The sequence below is a fragment of the Alternaria rosae genome, assembly GCF_020736505.1.
Source record: "Alternaria rosae strain MPI-PUGE-AT-0040 chromosome Unknown BKA58scaffold_6, whole genome shotgun sequence".
Classification (NCBI taxonomy): Eukaryota; Fungi; Ascomycota; class Dothideomycetes; order Pleosporales; family Pleosporaceae; genus Alternaria; species Alternaria rosae.
This window is the reverse complement of record NW_025763575.1, coordinates 1,984,296-2,007,406: the sequence shown is the minus strand read 5'-3', so window position 1 is coordinate 2,007,406 and position 23,111 is coordinate 1,984,296. Positions and strand designations below refer to the sequence as shown.

Genomic DNA, 23,111 nt, shown 5'->3' with positions numbered 1-23,111 from the left:
GCTAGACGAAGCTAGACACGTTTAAACTACGCACTAGGCAGGATACACCGGAGACTCAAGCGCGTCGGACCTTTACTTTTGGCAGATCATCAAAACGCTCCAGCCAGTTACAGAGGTCACTTGACACACGCGAGCCCCGGCGGAACTTGCTTGGCAGCGCTACCCACGGTACCCACGCACAACACCGAACTTGAGAACTTTCACAATTGATAATCTCTCGGGCAACATATAAGAAGTCCCGGCCGCCTTCTGCCATCCTCCAGAACACCAACACTGCCTCTCCATAAAACAAGTCTTCCCAACCAACACCATTACCTCCAACCAACGCCTCACCACCCACTTACCAACAACCAACACCCAATCTGGCGCAATGTCTTCCACTAGCTCAACCTACCACATTCCCTTCCCGAAAAACTTTCTCACTGTCAACACTCCCGTCAAGAAGGCAGCCAACCCCGGTATTCAATCTCCCACCGAGCCCGTCGTGCCTGCTCACGGGTTTCTATCCAACCGACCCGCGCGCCACCAGTCTATCTCCTCCGTCTCCAGCATCACCAGCAGCGTTGCCGCCCCACCCTCCGAGACTAGTACTATCAGCGCGCCATCTTCTCCCGCCACAAAGGCTGTCGATTCACCAGTCCTTGGCCCGAAGATTTTCGCTCCTCTGGCGGTTAACGCAAAGCATGCGCTTCCGCCGACCTCTTCCTCGGAGATGAGTGCGGCTGAGAGGCAGAGGCGCATGAGCTTTGAGAAGCACACTTTTTTGTCCAACAAGCACTGAGTGTGGACGATACTTCTATCGCATGGAGTTGCAGGAAGCAAAACCCTATACGCCTTTGACAGCGATTCAGCATCATGGAACAGCGACAGGAGTTCTGGTCGGGCGTTAACGATGTCATGATTTTCCTTTTTCTCTCATACAAAAGTCGATATACCACAAAAGATCCCTCACGGCCGTCAAGAGAATGGATGGGGGTGGGCATGGGCAGGCGTTTACTTTTGGGGGGTTTGACTAGCCGCCGGGAGCAGGCAGGCAGGCAGTACAGTACATTGAACAGTACGAGTCACATTACTATGAATCCAAAGACATTCAAAACTTGCATTCGCTCTTCACGCCGTTCTTTCGCAATGTGATGTCGTGACCATGTCGAGTGCTGCGCATACCTTATAAGGTATAGCTGAGAATAGCCGTAAGAATAACCACGACTATGTCCCCACACCTTTTACCCTAAACCTGTGTATTGATATGCAACTCACAACTTGTATCTCGTAATACTGTCTTCTTTCCCCCACCAACCACTCATGTTTTCGCATGTCATTTCCTGAAGTGGACAATACATCACATGCGCAGACTAGCTTGTCAATTTGAGTTTCCGCCCCGCCCCTCCCCCCCACAGATATGACAGAGCTTGTGTGTTGCATCTAGTTATGCAGAAGTAACGTAAAAGTAGCATTGCAAAGGGGAAGAGGGAAGGGAGCACGTGAGCGTTTGATTGGTCGAAAGCAATCGCAAATCACTCACGTCTCATCATTTGTGATGAGTATTCCTAATGCTTATACAACTCGCTCCCTTCTCTGTATGAAATCTCGAGCTCTGCATACCCCTGATCGAGGAAAGGTGTATAAAGTTTCCTTAGCTTAATGTCGATGTTGAAACAAATGAATACCAAGCCAAATGTCTCCCAGCTCCGCCAAACAACCGCGTGATTCTAAACACCCTTCCCTATCCCTTACACAGCCAAACAGCCTTCTCCAGCCCTTGCACCCCAATGGAAGCTAGTTAACTTGACCAACAAGTTTAGCTTTCAAAGTCCTACATCACACATCATTTGCGTTTCTTTGAACCATCGTCCAATTCCTCATCACACTTTGCGCAAATGCGCAGTTAACAAAGAGGGACGCGCGGTCTCGGCACGTTGCGGCGCGACTATTCGGGTTATATTGATTACATTGTGATGATGGGGATTTGACGAACAGGGTGTAAGGTTGGCTTGTTGCGCGAAAGGAAGGGATGATAAAGCCACCAATCAACGTTTGCGAAATCCGAGTTCGGTATCCGGTGCTTTCGTAGGAACGTGTTAATCCTGAGACGCGAAAAAAGTACGTTGGCGTTGGTAGCAACTGCTCCTGCGCTGAATGCATGCGTTGTTGCTTGAAACCGATTCACGAGAATGCGAAACTACTGTGGATCATACTTGTTGTTTGCAGTTCAATAACATCTGTATTGGTATTCGAAAGTGGTGGCGTACATTATATCTGCGCGAACGCTATCGGGGGGAGCCATGAAGAAACCGTCGCACAAGGGCCGTCGTAGTTATGAGTCGATAAAACTGTCCAGAGTTCCTCCTCCGTTATTTGACCATGACGCGAGAGACAGAGAAAAGTAAAAAGATGTGATCGAATAAGACACAAATAAAAGGCATATCGTAAAAGAGAGACTATATAGCATACAAGTCCTCTCCTCGCGGGCGAAACCCCGTACTGATGGGGAGGGGAATTCAGAATGGGGGTGCGCATTCAACTTTTTTCCTCTCTGGCCTCTCTCTCCGGCTTATCTCTCTCAGTCCATAGTGACATATTGGGAAAAAGGGAAAAGAACAACGAGATTTCGGGGGAGGTAAAGGGGAACCAAAGTTCAGCAGTCGAAGAAACCCGACCCCGCAGAGAGAAGTTATGTTCCGATGAAAACAGGCCCATTATCCAAGACAAGAAGGAAGGAGCAGGTCCCAGGGAATCTTTAAACGCCAAAAACACCAATGCTGCGCTCTTTGTATGATAGCTAGAGGCAATGATATCTCCCAAAGTTCCCGTTTCGTGACCGAGGATGTGCATCATGAATGGCACGATCGGGAGTAATGATCGTAAAGGGCTCGTGTATTATGTAAATGTATGGGTATGGCGGAAGGAGGAAGCTGAGCATGTCGGAGCACTCATAGTTCGTATGCGTGGCCGTCAAGAGTTGGGGTCGGTGCTGCGTAGACGATCATAGTATGCCGGAGTCTTTTAGCGCGTTCTGCAGTATTGTTTCCTTGACAGCGGCAAAGACGAGCCGGATGTTGGATGTATCAGTGGCTTGTGTTAGGCTAATAAGGTCAGCATGCGTGAGGGGTTCGTGAGGGGGGCTTCTTACTGAGGGTATAGGTTCAAGTGTGCTCGGTTGACCTGGTTGAACCTCCACAACAGGTACTTGGCGGCACGATTGACATCATTCCCACCAGAGTAATCTGGAAAGTAATTGCCAAGTGGAGATCGCGCAAGTTTCGCTTTGAACAGATCGACCTTGTTGAGGAACAGGATAATACTGGTCCTCATGAACCACCGGCTATTGACTACCGAATCGAAGAGCACTAAGCTCTCCATCATTCGGTTCTGCAGGCGCGAGTCAGTAGGAGACAAGAAGCTGGACGTGATGACATACTTGTGAGCTTTCTTCTAACAAGACTTGATCGTATTCGCTCAATGCCACGCAGAAGATGATTGATGTGACGTTTTCGAAACAGTGTATCCATTTCTTGCGCTCGCTCCGTTGGCCCCCTACGTCGAACATACTGTTTCATGTTAGCCCGACAACGACAGCACGGTTTGAAGCAGTGCACATACTGTATGCTGAGCTGACCCATTGTAAATCGTGTTTCGTATATACCGGTGGTCTTGGTACGCGCCCGCAAGACGTCGGATTCGATTGGTACATAGTTGGGGTCGGATATCCGTTCTACCTCATCGAAGAAGCTGCAAACGTTAGTGGAAAAACGGGGAGATGATGCGCAAACATACTATGGCGCAGAGTCCATGAGATAGAATTCGCTCGAGTGCTCCAGGACTTTGCCGACGCATGGGTCGCTCCACATGGATGTGATGGCCTGGCCTACCCGTACATCGAGGGGTTTCTCAGGGTCGGGGTCGACTGTGTAGTCGAGCAGGTAGTCGCAGAGTTGGGCGTTGCCTGGCTTCTCGGGGCTAACGTCGAATTGTCGCATGGCGCCAATGAGGGCTTTTGCGCAGTCAATGACGTTTTTGTATATGGTCAGGCGGTACATGGCGAGCTCTTCCTGCGTGTAGCCGTTCTGATGTATGATCTTCATCTGCTTGACGATGGTCGACTTTCCGCTCTCTCCGGAGCCTGTAGGATGTGTTAATTATTGCGTTGGCACGCAGACAGGCTGGAGCTACTCACCCAACAGCAGGATCTTGCATTCCCGCCGTAACCGTCGCGAGTCCTCCTCGAGCTTGCGGTCAATAGCCTGGCTGCGCTTCTTCTGCTCGACATCGTCGTTGTTGGTGCTCATGCAGATGCCCATAATGCCGGCGTGTGGTGCGGCTCGCGGCCGCGGGCGTTGGGGGGGAGTCGGGCACGGGATAATGATGGAGCACGAGGCTCAGCGCGTCGCAGAACCGTCGGCGTGGAGTGGAAGCAGCGATGGGAGCGAGGCTCTGGTCCGGATGGCGGCGTGACGGCTGGCGCGTTGCTGGAGCTGTGGTGACGCTTGGTCGGCTTAATCCGACACGCAGCTCCGTCAAAGGGGGCCTCGCGAGGTGAGCGGGCGCGGCAGCGTCGTCGCCAGCGTGGACGGCGGCAACAATGGGAGCGGGGTCGGGCTGGCGCGCGAGGACGGGCTGGGGTTTGGAATGCGACGGTGGTGGTGGTGTTGTATGGTTGGTAGGGTCGTCTTGGTGAGCTAGATCGGAGACTCCAGGGCTGCCAGTGGCTCGTGCGGAGGTGCCTTCCCCAGTAAGTTGATGAGGAAGGCGCGGGATCTGGAGAAGGTGCAACCAACAACAACGTCGCCCGGCGCCAACGCAGTGCCTGGGGATATTGATTGTGGGAGGTGCGCGTGGCAAGAGGCGTGATACAGATGCGTGGGCCGTTCTTCTCGCAGCGCAAATCGTGAATCACGAATGGGTGATGAATGTGAAGGCGATGATGGCAGCAGGCGCGATGCTGCTAAGCCTCATCCAATCGTGGATGCTAGGGCAGCGATCAGGGTAAATGGCACGAGCCAAGCAGCGGAACAGGACGCGCTGAAGCGAGGCAGAATGCAATAGTGCTGGCGGAAACTGGCAGTGGGGATGCGATGCGATGCGACGCAAGGTAATGGAGGTGTTGGTGCCCTAACAACGCTCGAGGTCGTGTGCTACCTAGGTACGCCGTCGTGCCATGGAGCGTGGCTGCCAGATCCGACGTGCCTCTATCATTGGCAGATTGGCCTTGTGCTTCAAGAGCTCGGCTTACGACCCGCGGCTTTCCAACACTGCCTTCACGGCGGCCCCTTGATACAACGGCCCCTGCACTACGCGCTGCAGTTGTGCCTCCAAACGTCTATATACAGTACCTGCAGTCTGCACTTTGCGGTGCTACACCTCTGTTGGCTTCACGATGTCTCCCCCGTCCAATCGACCAATCGCTCCGACCAGCTCAGCCCCCAATCTTGGAGGGTCTCAATCTGGAACGCCTCTACGATAGAGTTTACGTCGTCGCCCAGCCAGCGCCAACTCCACCTGAACGACATGCAACGGCGTTTTCGAGTTAGACGTGTCCGTGGGGCTGGTCCCCCCAATGTAAAGGGTTCTAATTTAAGCTGGGTACTTTCATCCAATGGCCCTGACTGAAGTTGAATGCGAGCGTCCTGCCACAAGACTGGCTAGCTGTGAAGGACGCTAGCTGAAAGCTGACAGATACATGTGTCGGGCCCAGCTCCCCACCTTTGCGGACAATGCACCTGGGACATGTTCTGATGTCGTGCATTATCATTGTATCTGTTCGGGAATGTCAAACAGACAGATTCACTAGGGCCACATGTCAGCAATCGCTTGCACGTTTCGTGTGGTAGTGGCCCTGTTCCGTGATAGCCGCAGCATACCATTCACACACGGTCGGCGCGAGCCGCAAACGAAGCATTACGCAATGTCATATCAGGGATGCCACGAGGGCTGGCAATCGGCCCTTGAAATCAGGTACCGCCGTGGATAGTGAAAAGTTCAAAGACGTTTGTGCTCTGGCTAACATTTACGGTATCGATGTAATAGCATATCAGCGTATCAATTTGCTGACTTGTACGCAATGTATTCGATAGCGGAACGTGGGCATTGTTAGAAAACGCCGTGTATGTCTCTCATTATGGCCTACCTTCCCCATGATTTGATCAGTAATAAGTAGATATGATATCAGCAGGGAGACCTAGCTCAGGTCCTACACCCAGGGAAGGTCCAGCTGCCCAGGCATGCCCAGGTGGTGTCTGCCCGTACAGTGTCAGAAGGAGAAGGTAAGACAGCTGCATGTCACCGTTCAGGGCAGCCAACGTAGTGCACGGGCCACTTCCCACGTGAAATGAGGGGTGAATGGGAGTGAATACGGAAAGAGCTTCGAGGTGGTAGTGGGGTACATGGACGAGACAGCAGACATCGTTGTGATGGCGTGTCGCAACCTTCAGCCGTATCCAGTAGAAGCACGGTAAATGCCTGCGCTAGACGTGAAGCACAGGCTGTAATGGAAAACTCGAAAATCCATCGTGACGTCACCAGAAGAAGCCGAAACCTGCGTGAGCGACACTGGTGCGCGGGCCATGTGCATGTGTCCCTCTATCGCATTTGGTGCCTGCCCCTCGTTGTCTTCTTACCTTCACCTCTTCCTTTCCGCACTGATCTGCATCTTCGCCACGCCCTCGAGCCTCATCCTTGTGTTGCACATAGTCTGAGGTCATCCCGTCGGTGCCTCGATTGTCTCCGCCGACCCGCTTACTGTCAACATTGGACTCCAAGCGGCAATCAGCAAACCCCAACGTGTTCCAGCCGTCGACGCTCGCGACATCCCTGGTGCAAATTCTGAAGCCTGCGAAAAGGATTCCTCGGAGCCGTTCTCGCGCAAGCCCTTCATTGCCGGACCCAGCCACCGAGCCCAATAGAAGCCGCCCTGATCTAGCAGCGTCAACGTGCAACTAGAGCCCCGACGTATTCGCGACTACCCCACGGCTTCCTACTCGCCCTCTTCCACCACCACCACCCCAATTTTCGACAAAGACCCGTCCTCGCGCCTGTCGCATCATCATAATCCCCTTCCTTCACCATGGCGGAATTCGTACGCGCCCAGATTTTTGGCACCACTTTCGAGATTACCAGCAGGTGCGGACATACCCCACATTGCGTTTTCTGGCACAACTGACATCGACAAGGTACACCGACCTGCAGCCCGTGGGCATGGGCGCCTTTGGTCTCGTCTGGTACGGCATCCACACCACCAGACACGAATTGATTGTTGACTCCGGCGCAGCTCAGCCAAGGACCAGCTTACCAGCCAGGCGGTAGCCATCAAGAAGATCATGAAGCCCTTCAGCACTCCGGTCCTGTCGAAGCGGACATACCGCGAGTTGAAGCTTCTGAAGCATCTTCGACACGAGAATGTGGGCAATGCAGCAGCCAGTCCCCAGCGAAAACTCTAACACCGACCAGATCATCAGCCTGAGCGACATCTTCATCTCTCCCCTCGAGGACATGTAGGTAGCCACATTACCGCCAACCCAAGCAAGTACTAACCCGCCCAGCTACTTCGTCACCGAGCTCCTCGGAACCGACCTCCACCGCCTGCTCACCTCCAGACCGCTGGAGAAGCAGTTCATCCAATACTTCCTGTACCAGATTTTGGTGTGTGGCAAAATTTCAACCATCCAAGAAAATGCGCTGACCTGAAAAGCGTGGTCTGAAATACGTCCACTCCGCTGGTGTCGTGCACCGCGACCTGAAGCCCAGCAACATCCTCGTCAACGAGAATTGCGATCTCAAGATTTGCGACTTCGGTCTCGCCCGTATACAGGACCCTCAGATGACGGGTTACGTCTCTACCCGATACTACCGAGCGCCTGAGATCATGCTCACATGGCAAAAGTACGACGTCGAGGTTGATATCTGGAGTGCAGGCTGCATCTTCGCTGAGATGCTCGAGGGCAAGCCGCTCTTCCCCGGCAAGGACCACGTGAACCAGTTCTCCATCATCACCGAGCTTCTGGGTACTCCCCCAGATGATGTGATCCAGACCATTTGCAGTGAAAACGTAAGTAGATGCATAAAACCTTCAAAGCAATTTCGCTGACTTCCCCAGACACTGCGATTCGTCCAGTCACTTCCCAAGCGCGAACGACAACCCCTCTCCAACAAGTTCAAGAACGCCGAGCCTCAAGGTCAGTTTGCATCATCAATAAAGAGAGCGTGGACTGACACAATCTAGCCGTCGATCTCCTAGAGAACATGTTGGTGTTTGACCCGAAGAAGCGTGTGCGAGCGGAGCAGGCCCTTGCCCACCCATACCTCGCTCCATACCACGACCCGACTGATGAGCCAGTCGCGGAGGAGAAGTTCGACTGGTCATTCAACGATGCAGACCTACCTGTCGACACCTGGAAAATCATGATGTACGTATACCCCCAGAGCGTTACGTAGCCATAGCTGACATAATGCAGGTACTCTGAAATCCTGGACTACCACAACGTAGATGCCGCAGCACAGGAGGAGAACAACGGCAGTTAAATACACATAATGTCTACCAATCTCGAGCTACAACAATATTCAGTCTCCAAGACAACGAAGTATGCAGTTGCCGAGGCTCGATGTATCATCTGCCTGGCGCAGGCGGAGTTGCTGTTCCCAATGATTCCCAAGGTCTCGTCCGTTGGACCTATGTGACATGAAGGTGCGCGGTAGATGGAGCATGGGCTTGTCTTTGGCATTTGGATCACCATGACTGGTACACGAAAGGAATGTTATGGTGGAATTGAAGGTCATGGTCGACATAGGTAGGAATGTGAAATCATATTATCAAACATACGTTATTCTTCACTTCCCTTGACATTAGGAGAAGGTGTTTGTTAATGTGCTCCAATGCAATGACCGCATTCGTCACCAACGGGCATGACATCACGGATGCTCAGTGCTCAAGTCAAAGACTGCATGATGTATAGGTGAGATAAAAAAAAAAGGTCTCCAGATCTGTTCTGGTTTCCGTGGCGGAGGATCTCGGGCATTCCCTAACCTGGGAACGGGTGGAGATCGCCGAGGCTTTGACTAGCGCCGTAAGGCTGATTGAGGGACCGCTGTTTCGTCACCGCTCTGAGCGCGTCCGCAACGACTCAAGGACGCGAGCCTGGTCCCTATGGCCCTACAACCTTTGTTTGTACATAAAGTGAATGCTATGCGATAGCACTTCCATCGCACGACAATGGCGACTCTCAACCCACTTGTCTGCGTCGTGGACTTCCACCATGCGCGGTAAGCTTCTCCTTTACAACTAGAGATGCGAGTACGGAAAGAGACGGAGGCAGGATACTGGGCAACTTACAATAACCTGATGGCTATATGATGCGAATGAATGGCTGACTTTTCAATGCAGAGGCCCAGAAGTGGAAACATGGCTCGGGGCAGAAGAGGGAACAGACCCAGCGGTAGACAACGACTGGTCGCTGCTGCCCTTCATGGCCCTGAGCGATGGCGCGCATGCCTCTGCCGAAGACTACTCATACTTTACGCTCCGCCGCGCTCAGACCTCGACCTCACCCGCTACCTCACTCTTTGGTATATCGTGTACGCGACAACTCGATGCAAGCAAGCTTATCGATCGGCCGGCGGAGGTTACAAGGAGCACGGTGCAAAAGGCTGTCGTTGTCATCAGCGATAGCCCGCAGCACTTTGGGGCTATAAAAGCGCAGCTGGGCGTTGTCACCCAGCTGTGGTTCAATCAGAAGTACGTTGGGCTCTCATACTGGAAATCGAGGGCGATGTGAAACTCACACTTGCGTAGAGACTTCACCGATATCGAGATATTGGAGCGCTTTACGGAAAGTCTCCCACAGCTACTTAAGAATCAGGAAGGGCAGCAAGACCATTACTTTGGTATCTCCCTGCGCGAGTTAATCCACGAGTTCAAATGGCAGACTTTGGTTCTTTTCAAATGTGCGCTGCTTCAGCCGAAGGTACGTTTCATCTTTTTTTTAAGTTGAAGTATCGTGCCACGAACATGAGGGAAAACTGACGGAATTCAGGTCCTCTTCTTCGGCTCCCATTGCGAACGATTATGCATGATGCAATTTGCTCTTATTTCACTGATACCCGGCCTTATTCGCCACCTACAAGATGCTGCTGATCCCAAGTTCAATTCGTGTGAGGAAAAGTGTGTCATGCCCACTTCATTAAAGACATCGGAGCGCGCTTCCTGTCAGTGCATGTTCTCATCAATACAAGCGATATACTAACAAGAATCAGTGTTGGCATACATGGGTCTTCCGCTCCAACTTTTCGGTACAGGCTCGCTGTTTGGACCGTATACACCGCTTCAGCAGCTTGATATACTTGCAGATCAAGACACGAAGTCTTACATTGTCGGCTCTACAAACTCGTTGTTGCTCCAGCAAAGAGACCGATACAGCGACATTCTTATCAACTTAGATGACCACACTGTAAACATCACCTCGGCTGCGCTCCGACAGGCATCAATCTTGTCAACGCCAGACCGGAGATGGATGGACTTCTTGACGCAGACAGTCAATGATACCTGGGATGAGGCAGACCCAGCGCGACCCAAGGACCACGGATATGCTGGCAGCGAAGAGTTCATTCGCATGCAATTTGAAGAGTATCTGCTCGCCATGCTCAGCTCCGTCAAGTACAAGCTCTACATGGAAAAGAACGCACACAAGGAGAACTTGATTTCTGAAGTAGAGGGAGATCCAGCAAGCGAATTCTCAAATGAGTGGGTACACGCCTGGATGCAGACTGAGAATTTCCGCATCTGGAACAAGTTTACCGATTCTCACCTTTTCGACATCGTTGACCCCAAACACCCCTGCTCTGGCGGTCTCTCAATGGAAGACGTTCAACGCCGACTAGCACAGTACGTTCCCTCATTCTTTCCATATCCCCATCAGCCCGACTAAAGCAGTCACTTAGTTTGTTTTCCAACACAACCTTCCAAGCCGTATCTTTTGGCGTATGTGTGCTGATGCTCGCGTGGCGATTAGGCAGGTAGCAGAAATGCATCTTGACGAAAGACTAGAAAAGTCGAGGGAAGTCTTGGGTAAACAGCTAGCAGTGGGTCAGCAAAAAGTCAGCTCTGCATACAATCGCCTGTGGGCGGAGATGGAAGCCATGCGTGAGGCACAGAGGAAGAGAGCTGAGGAAGCGCGATTGCAAGCTGAGAAAGAAGGGAGGCCCATCGAAGATGCAAAGAAGTGTAAGTCAGACATGTCGCTTTGCATGCACACTGATGCTGATGACTAAACAGGGAAAGCACCTCAAGCTCCCGATCTCACGAACGCAAAAGCAAGCGCCGGCGCCTACTTCTCCAGCTGGGGCACCTGGGCGAGCGAAAAGAGGAAAGGATGGGGGACAAAGACACCAGTATCTTCCCCTCCGCCGGGCGATATCAAGAGAGCGGAAGACTTCAAGAGAGACAAAGAAGCAATTGTGGGTGACACCCCCGCTAGTCCGCCGCCGCCGGATGTCAAGAGGAGAAGCTTGTTCTTTGACGCCGAGAAAGATAAGGAAGGTGTTGGGAAGGAATGAAAGAGGGATATTTATGGCGAGGCGCACAGAGTGTTAGTGTTCGCACAATTACAAGAGCAGCAATTTAATGCAGCGATCTATAGCGTTCGTTTCGACGAAGTAAATATATGGTATCTCACTTGTTCTAATGTGCACCTTACAGATGGACTGGCTTTTGGGTTCTGTGCTCATGTTCTATTTTGGAAAAGATTACGGTAAATCCGCTTCTGTTAAAGGGGCCAACGCAAACGCGTCTGATCCAATGATAAGCATAGGCACTATACTAGTATCTTTGTCGTGCCTGCGCAATGTTACCTAGGGGAGAAGGGCAGTTTAGTCATTAGCGTCTTGGCCGTCTCGCGCCTCATCAGACGTCTGATTGTCACCACTCTCCGTTCTTCCCCACTTCGAAATCGTCGCCTCGATGTCAGGCGCTACTTATGACCTTTTCAATTCCTGATGTCTCATCTCGGCGTCGCCTTTATCATGTGCATTGTATCCGACGCTGGGTCTATGAAGCAGTTGATCCTCCGGGTGTGAGTGTTGAAGACTAACATGTAATTTGGCCCAGTATCGCGTGTTGCAAAGCTAGGTGCGGTTCTCACATCTCATCTGCCTGTATTTCTGGTTCTTTTCTATTGCGAGCTCCTTCTCTCCAATGTCTCCTTCATCAAATGTTGTGCTTCTTTTGCAGGCTCTGTAGTAGAGATGGTTTCATGCCAGCAGAACATGGCTGAACCTGGTGCAATCATTCGAACTGCTCATGCTCAAGCATTGCTCTCATTTTTGCCTTCTTGCTCAATTGCATTCGCAGAACGTCCGTCGGGAATATGCGGTGTGCGCGTTTGTCCTTGCTCCGGCTTCGGTAGCCACTTCGAAAGTTCCATGCCACGGCGGGTACGAATCAATGTCGCGGTGCGCTCCACACCAGTGCAGTGTTCGATACCACCTTTTCCTCTCACGGTCGTGTTGCATTTGGCACCTGGAAATCATGCTGCCTGCCATGTCACTTTCCCCCAATTCCATCCCAACGCCGCCGAGTACTTGAGCAAAGCTGGCATCATATCCAAACGACAACAGCTCCCGATGCATCTTGCGACACTTTTGATGTTCTCGCTTGCCGGCACCTCGTCCTCTCGCCCCGGTGAAACCCGATTAGGTCTCTACACTGCTTTCACCGCCCACGCTCGCGCTCCTCACCACGCGTCTCTTGTTTTGATCAACACCTCTCACATTCACCTTTATCAACAAAGCTGCCTGGAGAACGCGAGGCGCGTCTTGGGCCCAAGCTTAAACTGCTCAAATCTCAGCTATATAAAGGCTGGCTCCCCGCGTCTCCCTTTACCTCCTCACCCCACCCCAGTCTTGAGTTGACACTTCATCTACTTTGATCAAAGCTTTGCCTTTGACAGCTTCAACCTTCCTTACTCTTGTACACTACCTTGAGACTACTTGCCTGAAGATGTCCGACCCCCCAGCATCTCTGTTTGCAGGTGATGCGCCATCCGCCTCCCAGAACAATGACGTAGCGTCGGTAGTCAAAATACCCAGCACCCCAGATCCTCCCCTTCCCGACGTTGCTTCATCAGTCTCCGAGCTTGGTGATCTAGCATTAGCCGTTCAACTTGTTGCCCACACCGCTAGAGTTGCGCACGATGCAGAGCTAGCCGCCAGCAGAGCTATTCAGGCCGCCAAAGTTGAAGCCCTGGTCGCTAAGAAGGCCAGAAAGGCTGCTACAGCACTCATCGCTAGACACCTCGAAGGCAAGTTCAATTCACACTCAGCGGTCTTCTAGTCATGCTAACAGCTTCAGCTTTTGTTGAGAGTTTCAAGGAGGAACTCAAGAAGCGTGGAGTGTCCATTGACCGTCAGATCTATTACATCTCGGATGTTCTCAACGTATGCTGAAATGTACAGAGCTCGGCGACAACCCCTGTACTTGGCATGCTGTCAAGCTGTTGCTCTCTAAGGACGAGGACGAGGATGAACCGCCCGCCGTTGCCAGCAAGGTAAGTCAATCGAGTTCTGTCTCTATCATCTTTTCTTCTCCTACTTTCTTCATTCATTTCTTCTTGCTCATCCATCCGTACCCTCCCTTGTCTCTCCGAGAACGTTGAATTCACCACAAATTCAGGGCGTCTTGAGCCTCCCCTTTGAGGTGGTGGGCGAGATCGGCAGCCAAATGAGTGTCACGGACCTTAGCAAGATGCGTTTGGTCAACAAGAGCATCAATAAGGCTGTGGCATTTCCATACGGTAAGAAGATTTCTGTTACTGAGAACGTCATCATTTATCCTACTTTTGCGAGCGTTGGAGCGTTTTTGATTGGACTTGGGGTGGATGAAGCGTATCCTGAGACGGTTCGAACAATCACCTTGATTGGCGAGGGACCGGCAGCCCCGGAGTTCAGCTACAGCCACTCTTGGGACTATCTACCCAAGCTCAAGTTCCCCGGCATGCCAGAGCCAACCGAGGACCAGTGGTACGAAGATGCAGAGATCTTGGAGTTCGCCAACGATGAGCACGAGCACTGGAACCGGGTCAACGAGTTATTTTGTTACACTGGCGCATACCGTACCATGCTCAGTAAGTCTCTACCCATCCAACACACTGCAAAGTGCACCTGGACTATGCAAGAGTAACAAAACTAACTCTTGAACAGGCCTCGTACTCGCCAAGCTGCCCAACTTGAAGACGATTCGGACTCGGAAGCTGTACCCCGGCGAGCACATCCCTGGTTGGGCCGGCCCGGAGGCTTTGAAGGAGGTCTCGTCGTACCATCCATGGACTCCAGTCAACACCATATACTATGGTGACTGGAAGTACGACGAGAAGCACAAGCGAGTCACGATGTGGACAGACGAGTACGGTGAAGACATGGAAGAGGAGGATGTTGGCCCTCAGGTTGGCTTCAGGGAGGATCTGGCGGCTGCTATGGTGCTGTCTGGTACTAAGGCTCAGGTCTTCGAAATGCACAAGGAATTGGTCTGATTTGAGATGGATAGGGATGATACTGGTAACTGGTGTGTAATGAGTTGAGATGATATGGACATGACTGCTACATCTACCCAATAGTGGGTCCGGATGGCAAAATACGATGACATTTGCCCAAAATTCCTAGAATTTAAGTGACGCCTGATAGCTACATTGCATCAACACCTTTTTTACACGACTCAGATACACAGGCCGGGTGAATTTCAGTACCTCGTGGCCTTATCGTCCACGACTGCAGATCTCAGTGACTACCTCCCGGCCCCTCTATGGAAATCTCTACAAAACTCAAATATTTATCGAAGCATATCAGCTTTCACCCAAAAACAAAGGTCTTCCAGTTCTCCCCCAGCCTCTTCACACCCTCCTCCAACACCCATTCTTTGATCCCGCATATCCTCCGTATAATATCTTCCAACCTCCTATCCATCTCATCACCCGCAGTATGCAAATCACTCTCCACCAGCAGCATATCATCCGGTACCATCTTAATAATATCCTGAAAAGCCTGTGGCGTCTCCTCCTCATCCAACGCATCCGACAGATTAATCGCCGTACTAAACGAAGCAAAGATCTTACAAGGAATCTCTGGACGCAAGTACTGAGCAAAATTCGACGGGGAACCAGAATATGAATGCAGACAGATGCGCGGCGGGTACGGCTTGGGACTGTCATCTTTTGTAGTAGTACCACCATCAGCATCACCTTCGCCCATCTCATCAGCCTCCAACGCCGCCTCCGCACCCGGATGATCCCTCCCCCTCTTCTTCCTCTCCCGTTTGCTCAACACCTGCCTCTCGCACCCCTTCCACGTCTCAGCCAAGACCTCCAACACCAGTCCATGAGCCTGCACCCCATGCACACTAACCGCCCTACCCATCTCCGCCGCAAGATCAAGCTGCTTTCTAAATATGATCTTCTGATGCGCAGGACTACATCGGAAAGGCGTGAGACGCCTTCCCTCGCGACCACCCGGCGTGAGATTACTGTTGCGCTTCGCCCAGAGGTCAGGGTTACCGGTCCAGGACTCGGGGATGCGGAAGGAGCGGTCGAGTCCGATTTCGCCGATTAGTGCAAAGGGGTGCTGGAGGAGGTGTTGGCGGGTGAGATGGAGGAAGGAGGAGAAGGGTGTGGGGTCGGGGAGGGAAGCATAGGTTTGGAGGTCTTCTGGGCTGGGGTTTGGGCGGTGGGGTTGAAGAACGGATTGGTAATGGGTGATTTTCGCTTGGCCGGTTAGGGGGGCTGGCTGTTCTTCTGTTCCTTCTCCTTTAGAGCCCGGCTCGGAGATGTACATTTGGTAGGAGAACCAGGGGTGCCAGCCGAAGCAGGGGACGATGCATTCTTCTTTTGTCCATTGAGATGGGTTGGCCGATCGGATGCTGTGCTCGTTTGCGGTGGCTAAGACGAGGTCTTGGTCTTCGGCTCTGGTTGCCATTACGGTGAGGATGCGCGCTTTCATGTTTTGGATGGTTTGGATGCTCGACATGGTGTCTGTGGGGTGGCAGTGTGCGTCGTAGACTCCGAGGTGCCATGGGAAAGGCTCGTCTTTGTTAGGTCGTGTTGACATCTTGCGCTAAAGAAAGAGATATCTCTAGATCAAGATGTGTAGAGAATTGGAATGCTCTGTGTTGTCGCGTGAAGCAAATCTACATTATGACGTGCATGTGAGGCTACGCGGGTGATCCCTGTCGGGCAACGCGCTTTCCGGATTACCCCACGACCCCACCATCCATTGCTGCATGCCAGCTTCCGACAGCTCTACATTACCATGACCGCCGCTAGCACAGCTCTTTGCAGCATTCGATCTAGACCTCTAACCTATCCTGAGTCGTAGTCTGCCTTGCCTACCCCAGTTTAGGACCTCGGCTACTACGAGTACTCAGGAAAGGGCCAACCTCATGCCATTTGCTACTTACGGATACATGCGCATGCGTATATGCATAGTGCAAAGGGCCAAATGTCTAGACCCACCAGGTAGACAAGTGCCCATCCTTTATACGGAAGATGTCAGCCTAATAGCAAACGCCACATTCCGCGCTACCTCATACGCGACCTTTGCACGGAATGTATTCGAGTGTCACTTTACGCCCCGGGCTACGATCGACGCTAGATCAGCTGCCTTACTTCAATCACACTCTATTGAGATCCACCAGTGAAGGAGTCTGCTAGAAGCATGTCTGCCTGATCTTACTCCAGGACCGAGGATGTACTTTCTCCGCATAGACTAACCCCTCACTAGATACGCCCATTCGCTTGATAGTCACTTGAGCAGTCTAGTATATGTACTCGTACTTGATATCACTTTTACTTCACTTCTACTTGTCATTATCATCTTTCTTCCTATCTACGTCAAGTCTCTCTCTTATTACAATACGCTACTTTATCCCATAGCAAACACAGACAACCAAGATCATCACCCACGAACCTCACTCCAACTCCATACAACTCCACCACTATCATAATCAAGATGCCACCCCGTCTAGCCAACAAAATCGCCGTAATAACCGGTTCCTCCTCCGGAATCGGCCGTGCCACAGCCCTAGCCTTCGCTTCAGAAGGCGCCTCGCTCATCTGCTCCGACATTACCGAAACCCCCCGTCAAGAATACGCCACAGACACCTCTCCCCAGACCACCACCGTCCGCGCCGCTCACGACCTCGGCGCAAAAGCCCTCTTCGTAAAATGCGACACAACCTCCTCCACCGACGTCCAAGCCCTGATCCAAGCCGCAGTGCAAGAGTACGGTAGAATCGACATTATGGTCAACAACGCAGGAATTAGCATGGAAGCGAGTGAACATGGGAGTCGGCCCGTGTGGGAGTACGAAGAAGCGGCTTTTGAGCGGACGGTCGATGTGAATATCAAAGGTGTTTTCTTGGGTACGAAGTATGCGAGTAAGCAGATGGTGGGGCAGGAGCCGGGGGAGAGGGGGGATAGAGGCTGGATTATCAATTTGAGTAGTGTTTATGGGTTGAGGGGGTCTGTGGGGGTTTGTAAGTTCTTTTCATTGTTGTTCTTTCTGAACATGCGACTTTGATGTCTCTGAGGAAATGGAAAGCTGATCATTGTGAATAGCGGGCTACGCAACCTCCAAACACGCCGTCATGGGTCTCACAAAATCTGCTGCACTGGACTGCGCGCCCTACCGTATTCACGTCAACGCCCTCTGTCCAGGTTACACAGCTACGGCCTTCATCTCGTCACTACTCACACCGGAAGCAGCGGATATGAAGAAAGAAGTCGAGACGAGACATCCGTTTGGCGGACTAGGTACACCGCAGGATATTGCTAGGGCGGCGGTCTTCTTGGCGAGCGAGGATGCGGGGTGGGTTACTGGGATTGGGCTGCCGGTTGATGGGGGGTTTAGCTGTATGTGAGGTGCTGTGGCATGGAGTTATGGGCGGATGGATGGGTTTGCTCGACTGGAATTTGGACATTTCGTGCACTCTGCTTAAATTGGCATGGTGGTTGGGAGCATATATCATATGGTCGTGAAGGGAGCACCGAGCTTCAGGGTACAGAGCCGGGTGACTACTATCAGGTGGGGGAAGAGGCATTCTTCCACATAAGTAGGATATCTTCTGCAAATGAGTGTTTAATCTGTTTCATTGATTTTGTGGATTATACTAATCACTCTGTACTATGCTATGCCTTTAGGCCGTCCCAAGTCCTCAAAACAACACCCCTATGTACACCCAGTCAACGTAAAGTGACGACGAAGAAAGTCCCAAAGTGTATAAAAAAAAGAAAACAACTGGTTTGGGGAAATCGTCGATTGAGGGAGAATGCAGGGACAAAGAAACCCAAAACGCCGCAGCTATGCATAGCTTTCAAGAGTAAAAGGACCTAACAGAGGGTGTACGAGAACGGAGTCGACTAGGAAAACGGAGAGAGTGCGAATGGAGAGGGTATCGCCGCCGGGGGGACAAGGCCGACATGTGTAAGAGGTGGTCGTGCTCCTTGGTACTATGCAAAAGGTGGATCAGTCAAGCTGAAGGGTCGGAATGTAGTGTGGGGATATAGGTGGCGTGGTGGAAGGGCCGAGGGAGTGTGGGAGAATGTATGGAGGTGTTTGAGGCACTACCTCGCTACACGGTGGATCAACCTGTGGTGGATTAGTAAAGAACGCAGCCGTGGGGTTGCTTGAATGTGTAAACTTACCTCAGCGTGCTGATGGAAAAAGTGGCAATCCATGCAAGCAACGCAATTAACAGTGTCGCTGTCAAGCCCTTCTGCCTCTCACAAATGCTCTGTCGGTATGGACACGCATTTGTCCGATCGGATTCAACGCATGCCCATTTGTCATCCGTCAGGGCCTGGAAAGCCAGACTAAGGTTTGCCGACTCGAAGACGATGAAGGCCAGGTCGAGAAAGATAAGCGACATTTTGGCGTTGGGCGAGCGTAGACCGAGGGGCTTGGATGTGTATTCGTCGTAGGTGATGTAGATGGTGTATAGGACAGCTACAATGTCGACGAGTATGGCCATCCAGGTAGACGAGTTGTTGCTACAGCCATTATTGTCCGAGTGGCGGTAGATGGAGCACGCAAGCGAGAGGGCGAGGATAGAGAAGACGAGGACGATGGCGCGGACCAAGGCGGGGACCATGGGGTGGTTCATGATGGTGTTGTGGAAGCGCATCAGCCGGCGCTTTCTCTTTTCCGAGGTGAAGAGCCAGAAGCCCTTGATGTGCTCGTCGCCGAGGCCGTTGTCGATGGGCTCCCACTTCTGCTCGAGGTCGGGCATGTTCTCCTTGAGCCAGTCATCGTCGACGATCTGGCCACGTGAGGAGATAGGGCGGTCGTGGTTGGAGGCCTGCGTGAACTGCTTCCACTTGGGCGCGCTATCACTGACGGGCGTCGAGAGGGTCACGGGAGCGCCCTCGCGAGCATGGTCGAATTTGCGGCCTGGAACGCTGGACTTGGGGGTCGGACAGAAGTTGTGGTTGGCATGGCGGACGTTGGTGGGCGTCCTTGGTAGGAGCAGGCTGGAGGCGTCTACATTTTCGTCTTCGTCGTCGGCGGACTGGACCCAGGGCGGTAGTGAGCGGACGGCACGCTGCCTCTCCCTGTTCTCCGCGCTCGCGGTTATGCTCCGGTTAGAGGACGCCAGCGTGCGTGGAGTGCTGGATATCGACTGCGAGTGGCTCTTGCGGACGGGGGGCAGGCCGTCTTGACTGTCCTTGGAGTTGCCGGAGACGGCGCTGACTCGCGACTGGGGGCGCTGGGTCGAGGTGAGGGACGAGGCGGTGGGGGGCGGAATGGGCGAGGGCAGCAGGTGGTGGCTGTTGGAGTGGGACGAGTTCAGCGTCGACGCCTGCGATGTCTGGCTGCTCCCCTGGACGACGGCGTCGGGGCGGAGGTGGGCATTGCTGCTGCTGCTGCTGGTACCATGGCCCGGGTCGCTCTTTCGGGGCTCAACCATGGGCGTGCTGGTCATCCTCGAGGGGAGATGTGAGGGGCTTCCTCGTCGCACGACCAAGCACCAGCCGGTGTGTCGCGCCTGCCTGCACGCAGCAAGCTTCGAGGGCTTGGCAGTGAATCAGCACCGGGGGAGATTACGTGGGAGCAAAGTAGACGAGTCGCAACGACACCATGTCCGGCCTAGGAAGTGACGGGGCGCAGTGCAACAGTGCGGGTAAACAAGACAAGGAAACAGCGAACGACGAGAAGGTTAGAGTTTGGTGGTGCGCCTGGGGGTGGTGGAGCGTTGGGTGCGTGCGCGCGCGCTGGCCGGTGTTGGCGTCGAAGGGGAGATTGCTTGTTCGTCGATCAGGGAAACAGGGATTGCGCGCTGGCCAGCATGCTTAGCCTGGGGTGAGGTCATGGGTCCGCAGTAGCCTGTCGTCAAATTCGGACAACACGACAGCCAGCTAACGATTTCGGTGCCTTGGTCTCTACGCGACTCGACCTGCGTCATGTCTCACACACCTGTCTTGAGAGTTTGTTAAATACGCGCAGCATTGCGCTTACCTAACCACCCACCAAGACCGTCTCCCCCACCAGCCCCACGATCCTCCCATCCCACGATGCGTCTCTTCCTGCTGCCCATATCCACGCGTCGCTCCCTCATCTACTGCGAGAAACTGCACGAGAAAGCCCCCAAGGATCGCTCCTACTATGACAAGATCACCATAAAAGCCAATGAGACCTGGGTCGCCTGGGAGAAAGATGAAAAGGCCATCTGGGACTGGAAGAAGAAAGTCACCTTCTACGGCAACCAGGCCCTGAAGCGCATACCCTACGAGGAATGGGGGCTCAAGACCATACCCGCCCTCACGGCGAAGCGGAGGCAGGACATTGTGGACGGAAAGGCAAAATATGAGGTCCTGTTCCCTGGAAAGTACCTGCCGCAAGAGAGAGTGTCTGGGCTGCTGGAGAAGCTGGCAAAAGAGAGGCAGAACATGCACCGCACCAAACTCATCTGGAGCGTCGTCATCATGCCCTTCACCGCGCCCTTCATGCTCGTCCCCGTCATTCCCAATCTACCCTTCTTCTACGTCCTCTACCGGGCATGGAGTCATTGGAAAGCCTTCAGCGGCTCCAAGCACCTCGAATTCCTCCTCAAGCACAACCTCCCTACCCCTGCTCCATCAGGCACGCTCGACCAAGTCTACACAGCCGGACTCATGTACCCAACTCGCGCGCTCTCGCGTGCTGCTCCCGACCCAACCCCACAACAAGCCCAGCAGGTCGCCAATGTCGTGCACCAGCAGACCAACAACGAGACTGAAGACGTCATGGTTTTGCAACGGTGGAACGGAAAGCTCATCGCCGAGCAATTTGACCTACCCGACATGGAGGTTGAGATTGAGCGCGCTGTCGAACAAGTCGAGAATGCTATCAAGTCAAAGGAGAAGAGGATAGAGGAGAAGCTGGAGCAGGAGAAGGCTGCTGGGGGTAACGGCACAAGGGCGAAAGACGCACTGCCTGAGGACATCCTGGAGAAGATACACGACAAAGCTGAAGATGTCGCTGAAGAGGGCAAGCAGAAGGCGAAACGAGCAGCCAAGTCATGATCCCATATCATGTCCCAACGAGGTACGATATCATGGTTCAAGATTCACAAACAGCATGGGCGTTGGAGGCTATATATGTACTATATCACATAGAGTGTTGACATCTGTATGATTGGATGCTTTATGAAAATAACGATATACGATCAATCTCTTTATTGACGGACTGGTGACATGGTAGCCGGGATGTCTCCAAGGTATCAGCCCCAAGTACGAGTCCCCTGGCAACATGTCGAAAGCTCTCAGGCTGCACTATTATCCATCGCTCTGAGCCCACAGAGCGACCTGTCATCGTCCAAGCACCTTCCAGCTCGTCACAACACACTCCATGCGCCCCTCAGTCTCACAATTCACTCCTCTCCCCCTGACAAAACCTTTCCAGCCTCTCCCTACTCCACGTCACAGGCCCTCCCTCCCCAAACAACGGATCCCTCTCCAACCACACCACCCCCTTCACAGCCTCCGCATTCCCCTCCTCCTCCTCCTTCCCATAACACATATCCCAACTACACCCCTTGGGATAACTCCCCACCATCATGAACCCGCCGTCCAAATCCTGCACCAACCTATGCCCCACCCCCGCGGGCACAACAACCGCGTCCCCAGCGCCAACTTCGGTTTCAACCCGCCCTGGATTAGACTCGCCGCCGAAGAGGAGGATGGCGCGGCCGGAGTAGATGCAGAGGATCTCGTGGGTTGTGCTGTGGTAGTGTGTTGTGGTGTACATTGTGTAGCGCCATTGAGGGGTGAGGTTGTTGAGGGGTAAGTGGGCTTCTAGGGTTGAGGGCGGTGTGGAGGGGGGAAAGGCAGAGTGGTATATGAAGAGCGGGTGGCCGTGGGGGGTTGTGTTGGGGATGAGGGAGTGGGAGGGGATGTAGTGTGTGCTTAGGCGGAGGGAGGTGAGGGGGGTTAGGTTTAGAGGTGGCATTTTGGTGTGTTGTTTCGAAAAACTATGGCTGGAGTTGCTCATGGGGTTGTTTGCTCAGCGGTTATGAGATATGATACTCTAACAAGGAGAAAGACCGAGACTCCAGCTCTAAACATGGGATGACATCTGATGATCCAGCAGATACGTCATCGATCAGAAAGCCGAAATGTATTTGCAACGAACATTACCGTTGTACCTTAGTACATCCATCTTTTTCTTTTCAGTATCTACTCAATTTTAATAGCTGCCGCCCTAGGTCTATCGTTGGACACACTGTATTGATAGTGATAAGTATTCGCCACCCGTCACATAGTTTTAAGGCTTCACCATGGATGAGCGCGGATAAACTCGAGTAAGCGTATTGCCCAAAAGTCTTTTGGGGTATCTCCTAAGTGAGAGATGGAATATTGTGAGATCTCTATTGAGTTGAAACCACAGGGAAATGGTCGTGAGCGGTACGGCAGCACTGTGAGATGTATCGTCATATTCGTCTGAAACCGTCACTGCCACAGCCGACAGCATAATTCGCTGCCCCCATAAGAACGAACGATACCTAGCGAAGGAAATATAGTGTTGGCATTCTTCGCTGTCAAGAATTCTGCTGCCTTCGCGATGAGCACTGTAAAGGCTAGTGCAAGGCTGCGTGAACGGGACCCTTG

At 52.7% G+C, this 23,111-nt stretch overlaps 10 protein-coding genes across 10 annotated transcripts; 6 read left to right on the top strand and 4 right to left on the bottom strand.

Moving 5' to 3' along the window:
- Nucleotides 1–370: 370 nt before the first annotated feature.
- On the top strand, nt 371–781 carry BKA58DRAFT_317701 (uncharacterized protein; the record flags this gene model as incomplete). The annotated part of the gene is made up of 1 exon (XM_046167639.1): nt 371–781. One exon carries the CDS (start codon nt 371–373, stop codon nt 779–781), a length of 411 nt encoding a protein of 136 aa, XP_046024555.1.
- A 2,098-nt stretch (nt 782–2,879) lies between these two features.
- On the bottom strand, nt 2,880–4,682 carry BKA58DRAFT_198687 (guanine nucleotide binding protein, alpha subunit). Its single transcript, XM_046165785.1, has 6 exons — nt 4,175–4,682; nt 3,775–4,120; nt 3,601–3,729; nt 3,419–3,548; nt 3,131–3,369; nt 2,880–3,083 (listed from the first exon to the last, which is right to left on the bottom strand). Exons 1-6 carry the CDS (start codon nt 4,296–4,298, stop codon nt 2,984–2,986), a joined length of 1,068 nt encoding a protein of 355 aa, XP_046024554.1. The 5' UTR covers nt 4,299–4,682; the 3' UTR covers nt 2,880–2,983.
- A 2,378-nt stretch (nt 4,683–7,060) lies between these two features.
- BKA58DRAFT_412347 (Hog1-like MAP kinase protein) lies at nt 7,061–8,514 on the top strand (the record flags this gene model as incomplete). Its single annotated transcript, XM_046172347.1, has 9 exons — nt 7,061–7,116; nt 7,167–7,214; nt 7,265–7,394; nt 7,444–7,487; nt 7,536–7,635; nt 7,685–8,041; nt 8,090–8,168; nt 8,216–8,399; nt 8,448–8,514. 9 exons carry the CDS (start codon nt 7,061–7,063, stop codon nt 8,512–8,514), a joined length of 1,065 nt encoding a protein of 354 aa, XP_046024553.1.
- A 581-nt stretch (nt 8,515–9,095) lies between these two features.
- BKA58DRAFT_387320 (LAlv9 family protein) lies at nt 9,096–11,663 on the top strand. The gene is made up of 7 exons (XM_046170547.1): nt 9,096–9,252; nt 9,374–9,724; nt 9,782–9,953; nt 10,023–10,194; nt 10,243–10,870; nt 10,998–11,209; nt 11,261–11,663. Exons 1-7 carry the CDS (start codon nt 9,203–9,205, stop codon nt 11,539–11,541), a joined length of 1,866 nt encoding a protein of 621 aa, XP_046024552.1. The 5' UTR covers nt 9,096–9,202; the 3' UTR covers nt 11,542–11,663.
- Nucleotides 11,664–13,331: 1,668 nt separating this feature from the next.
- Nucleotides 13,332–14,668, top strand: BKA58DRAFT_198512 (uncharacterized protein). The gene is made up of 4 exons (XM_046165784.1): nt 13,332–13,387; nt 13,438–13,529; nt 13,655–14,105; nt 14,182–14,668. The coding sequence occupies exons 3-4, from the start codon at nt 13,703–13,705 to the stop codon at nt 14,508–14,510; spliced, it is 732 nt and encodes a 243-aa protein (XP_046024551.1). The 5' UTR covers nt 13,332–13,387; nt 13,438–13,529; nt 13,655–13,702; the 3' UTR covers nt 14,511–14,668.
- Nucleotides 14,669–16,167, bottom strand: BKA58DRAFT_198510 (uncharacterized protein). The gene has a single exon (XM_046165783.1). The coding sequence runs from the start codon at nt 16,075–16,077 to the stop codon at nt 14,827–14,829; it is 1,251 nt and encodes a 416-aa protein (XP_046024550.1). The 5' UTR covers nt 16,078–16,167; the 3' UTR covers nt 14,669–14,826.
- A 655-nt stretch (nt 16,168–16,822) lies between these two features.
- Nucleotides 16,823–18,079, top strand: BKA58DRAFT_198486 (short-chain dehydrogenase/reductase-like protein). Its single transcript, XM_046165781.1, has 2 exons — nt 16,823–17,503; nt 17,586–18,079. The coding sequence occupies exons 1-2, from the start codon at nt 16,978–16,980 to the stop codon at nt 17,885–17,887; spliced, it is 828 nt and encodes a 275-aa protein (XP_046024549.1). The 5' UTR covers nt 16,823–16,977; the 3' UTR covers nt 17,888–18,079.
- Nucleotides 18,080–18,475: 396 nt separating this feature from the next.
- BKA58DRAFT_198480 (uncharacterized protein) lies at nt 18,476–20,345 on the bottom strand. The gene is made up of 2 exons (XM_046165780.1): nt 18,672–20,345; nt 18,476–18,615 (listed from the first exon to the last, which is right to left on the bottom strand). Exons 1-2 carry the CDS (start codon nt 19,946–19,948, stop codon nt 18,591–18,593), a joined length of 1,302 nt encoding a protein of 433 aa, XP_046024548.1. The 5' UTR covers nt 19,949–20,345; the 3' UTR covers nt 18,476–18,590.
- A 1-nt stretch (nt 20,346) lies between these two features.
- Nucleotides 20,347–21,720, top strand: BKA58DRAFT_198503 (mitochondrial K+-H+ exchange-related-domain-containing protein). The gene has a single exon (XM_046165782.1). It carries the CDS (start codon nt 20,538–20,540, stop codon nt 21,525–21,527), a length of 990 nt encoding a protein of 329 aa, XP_046024547.1. The 5' UTR covers nt 20,347–20,537; the 3' UTR covers nt 21,528–21,720.
- Nucleotides 21,721–21,867: 147 nt separating this feature from the next.
- BKA58DRAFT_317594 (RmlC-like cupin domain-containing protein) lies at nt 21,868–22,452 on the bottom strand (the record flags this gene model as incomplete). Its single annotated transcript, XM_046167633.1, has 1 exon — nt 21,868–22,452. The coding sequence occupies one exon, from the start codon at nt 22,450–22,452 to the stop codon at nt 21,868–21,870; it is 585 nt and encodes a 194-aa protein (XP_046024546.1).
- Between the last annotated feature and the right edge of the window lie 659 nt (nt 22,453–23,111).

Bases quoted from the DNA above. Each gene is read 5' to 3' on its own strand.
- BKA58DRAFT_198687 (XM_046165785.1), bottom strand. From the start codon at position 4,298: ATGGGCATCTGCATGAGCACCAACAACGACGATGTCGAGCAGAAGAAG. The intron at 3,730-3,774 runs GTATGTTTGCGC...TAACGTTTGCAG, and splicing joins CTCATGGACTCTGCGCCATA to CTTCTTCGATGAGGTAGAAC. The intron at 3,370-3,418 runs GTATGTCATCAC...TCGCGCCTGCAG, and splicing joins TGTTAGAAGAAAGCTCACAA to AACCGAATGATGGAGAGCTT.
- BKA58DRAFT_387320 (XM_046170547.1), top strand. From the start codon at position 9,203: ATGGCGACTCTCAACCCACTTGTCTGCGTCGTGGACTTCCACCATGCG. The intron at 9,954-10,022 runs GTACGTTTCATC...GACGGAATTCAG, and splicing joins GTGCGCTGCTTCAGCCGAAG to GTCCTCTTCTTCGGCTCCCA. The intron at 11,210-11,260 runs GTAAGTCAGACA...ATGACTAAACAG, and splicing joins CATCGAAGATGCAAAGAAGT to GGAAAGCACCTCAAGCTCCC.
- BKA58DRAFT_198512 (XM_046165784.1), top strand. From the start codon at position 13,703: ATGAGTGTCACGGACCTTAGCAAGATGCGTTTGGTCAACAAGAGCATC. The intron at 14,106-14,181 runs GTAAGTCTCTAC...ACTCTTGAACAG, and splicing joins CGCATACCGTACCATGCTCA to GCCTCGTACTCGCCAAGCTG.
- BKA58DRAFT_198510 (XM_046165783.1), bottom strand. From the start codon at position 16,077: ATGTCAACACGACCTAACAAAGACGAGCCTTTCCCATGGCACCTCGGA.
- BKA58DRAFT_198486 (XM_046165781.1), top strand. From the start codon at position 16,978: ATGCCACCCCGTCTAGCCAACAAAATCGCCGTAATAACCGGTTCCTCC. The intron at 17,504-17,585 runs GTAAGTTCTTTT...CATTGTGAATAG, and splicing joins GAGGGGGTCTGTGGGGGTTT to CGGGCTACGCAACCTCCAAA.
- BKA58DRAFT_198480 (XM_046165780.1), bottom strand. From the start codon at position 19,948: ATGACCAGCACGCCCATGGTTGAGCCCCGAAAGAGCGACCCGGGCCAT. The intron at 18,616-18,671 runs GTAAGTTTACAC...AATCCACCACAG, and splicing joins TTTTCCATCAGCACGCTGAG to GTTGATCCACCGTGTAGCGA.
- BKA58DRAFT_198503 (XM_046165782.1), top strand. From the start codon at position 20,538: ATGCGTCTCTTCCTGCTGCCCATATCCACGCGTCGCTCCCTCATCTAC.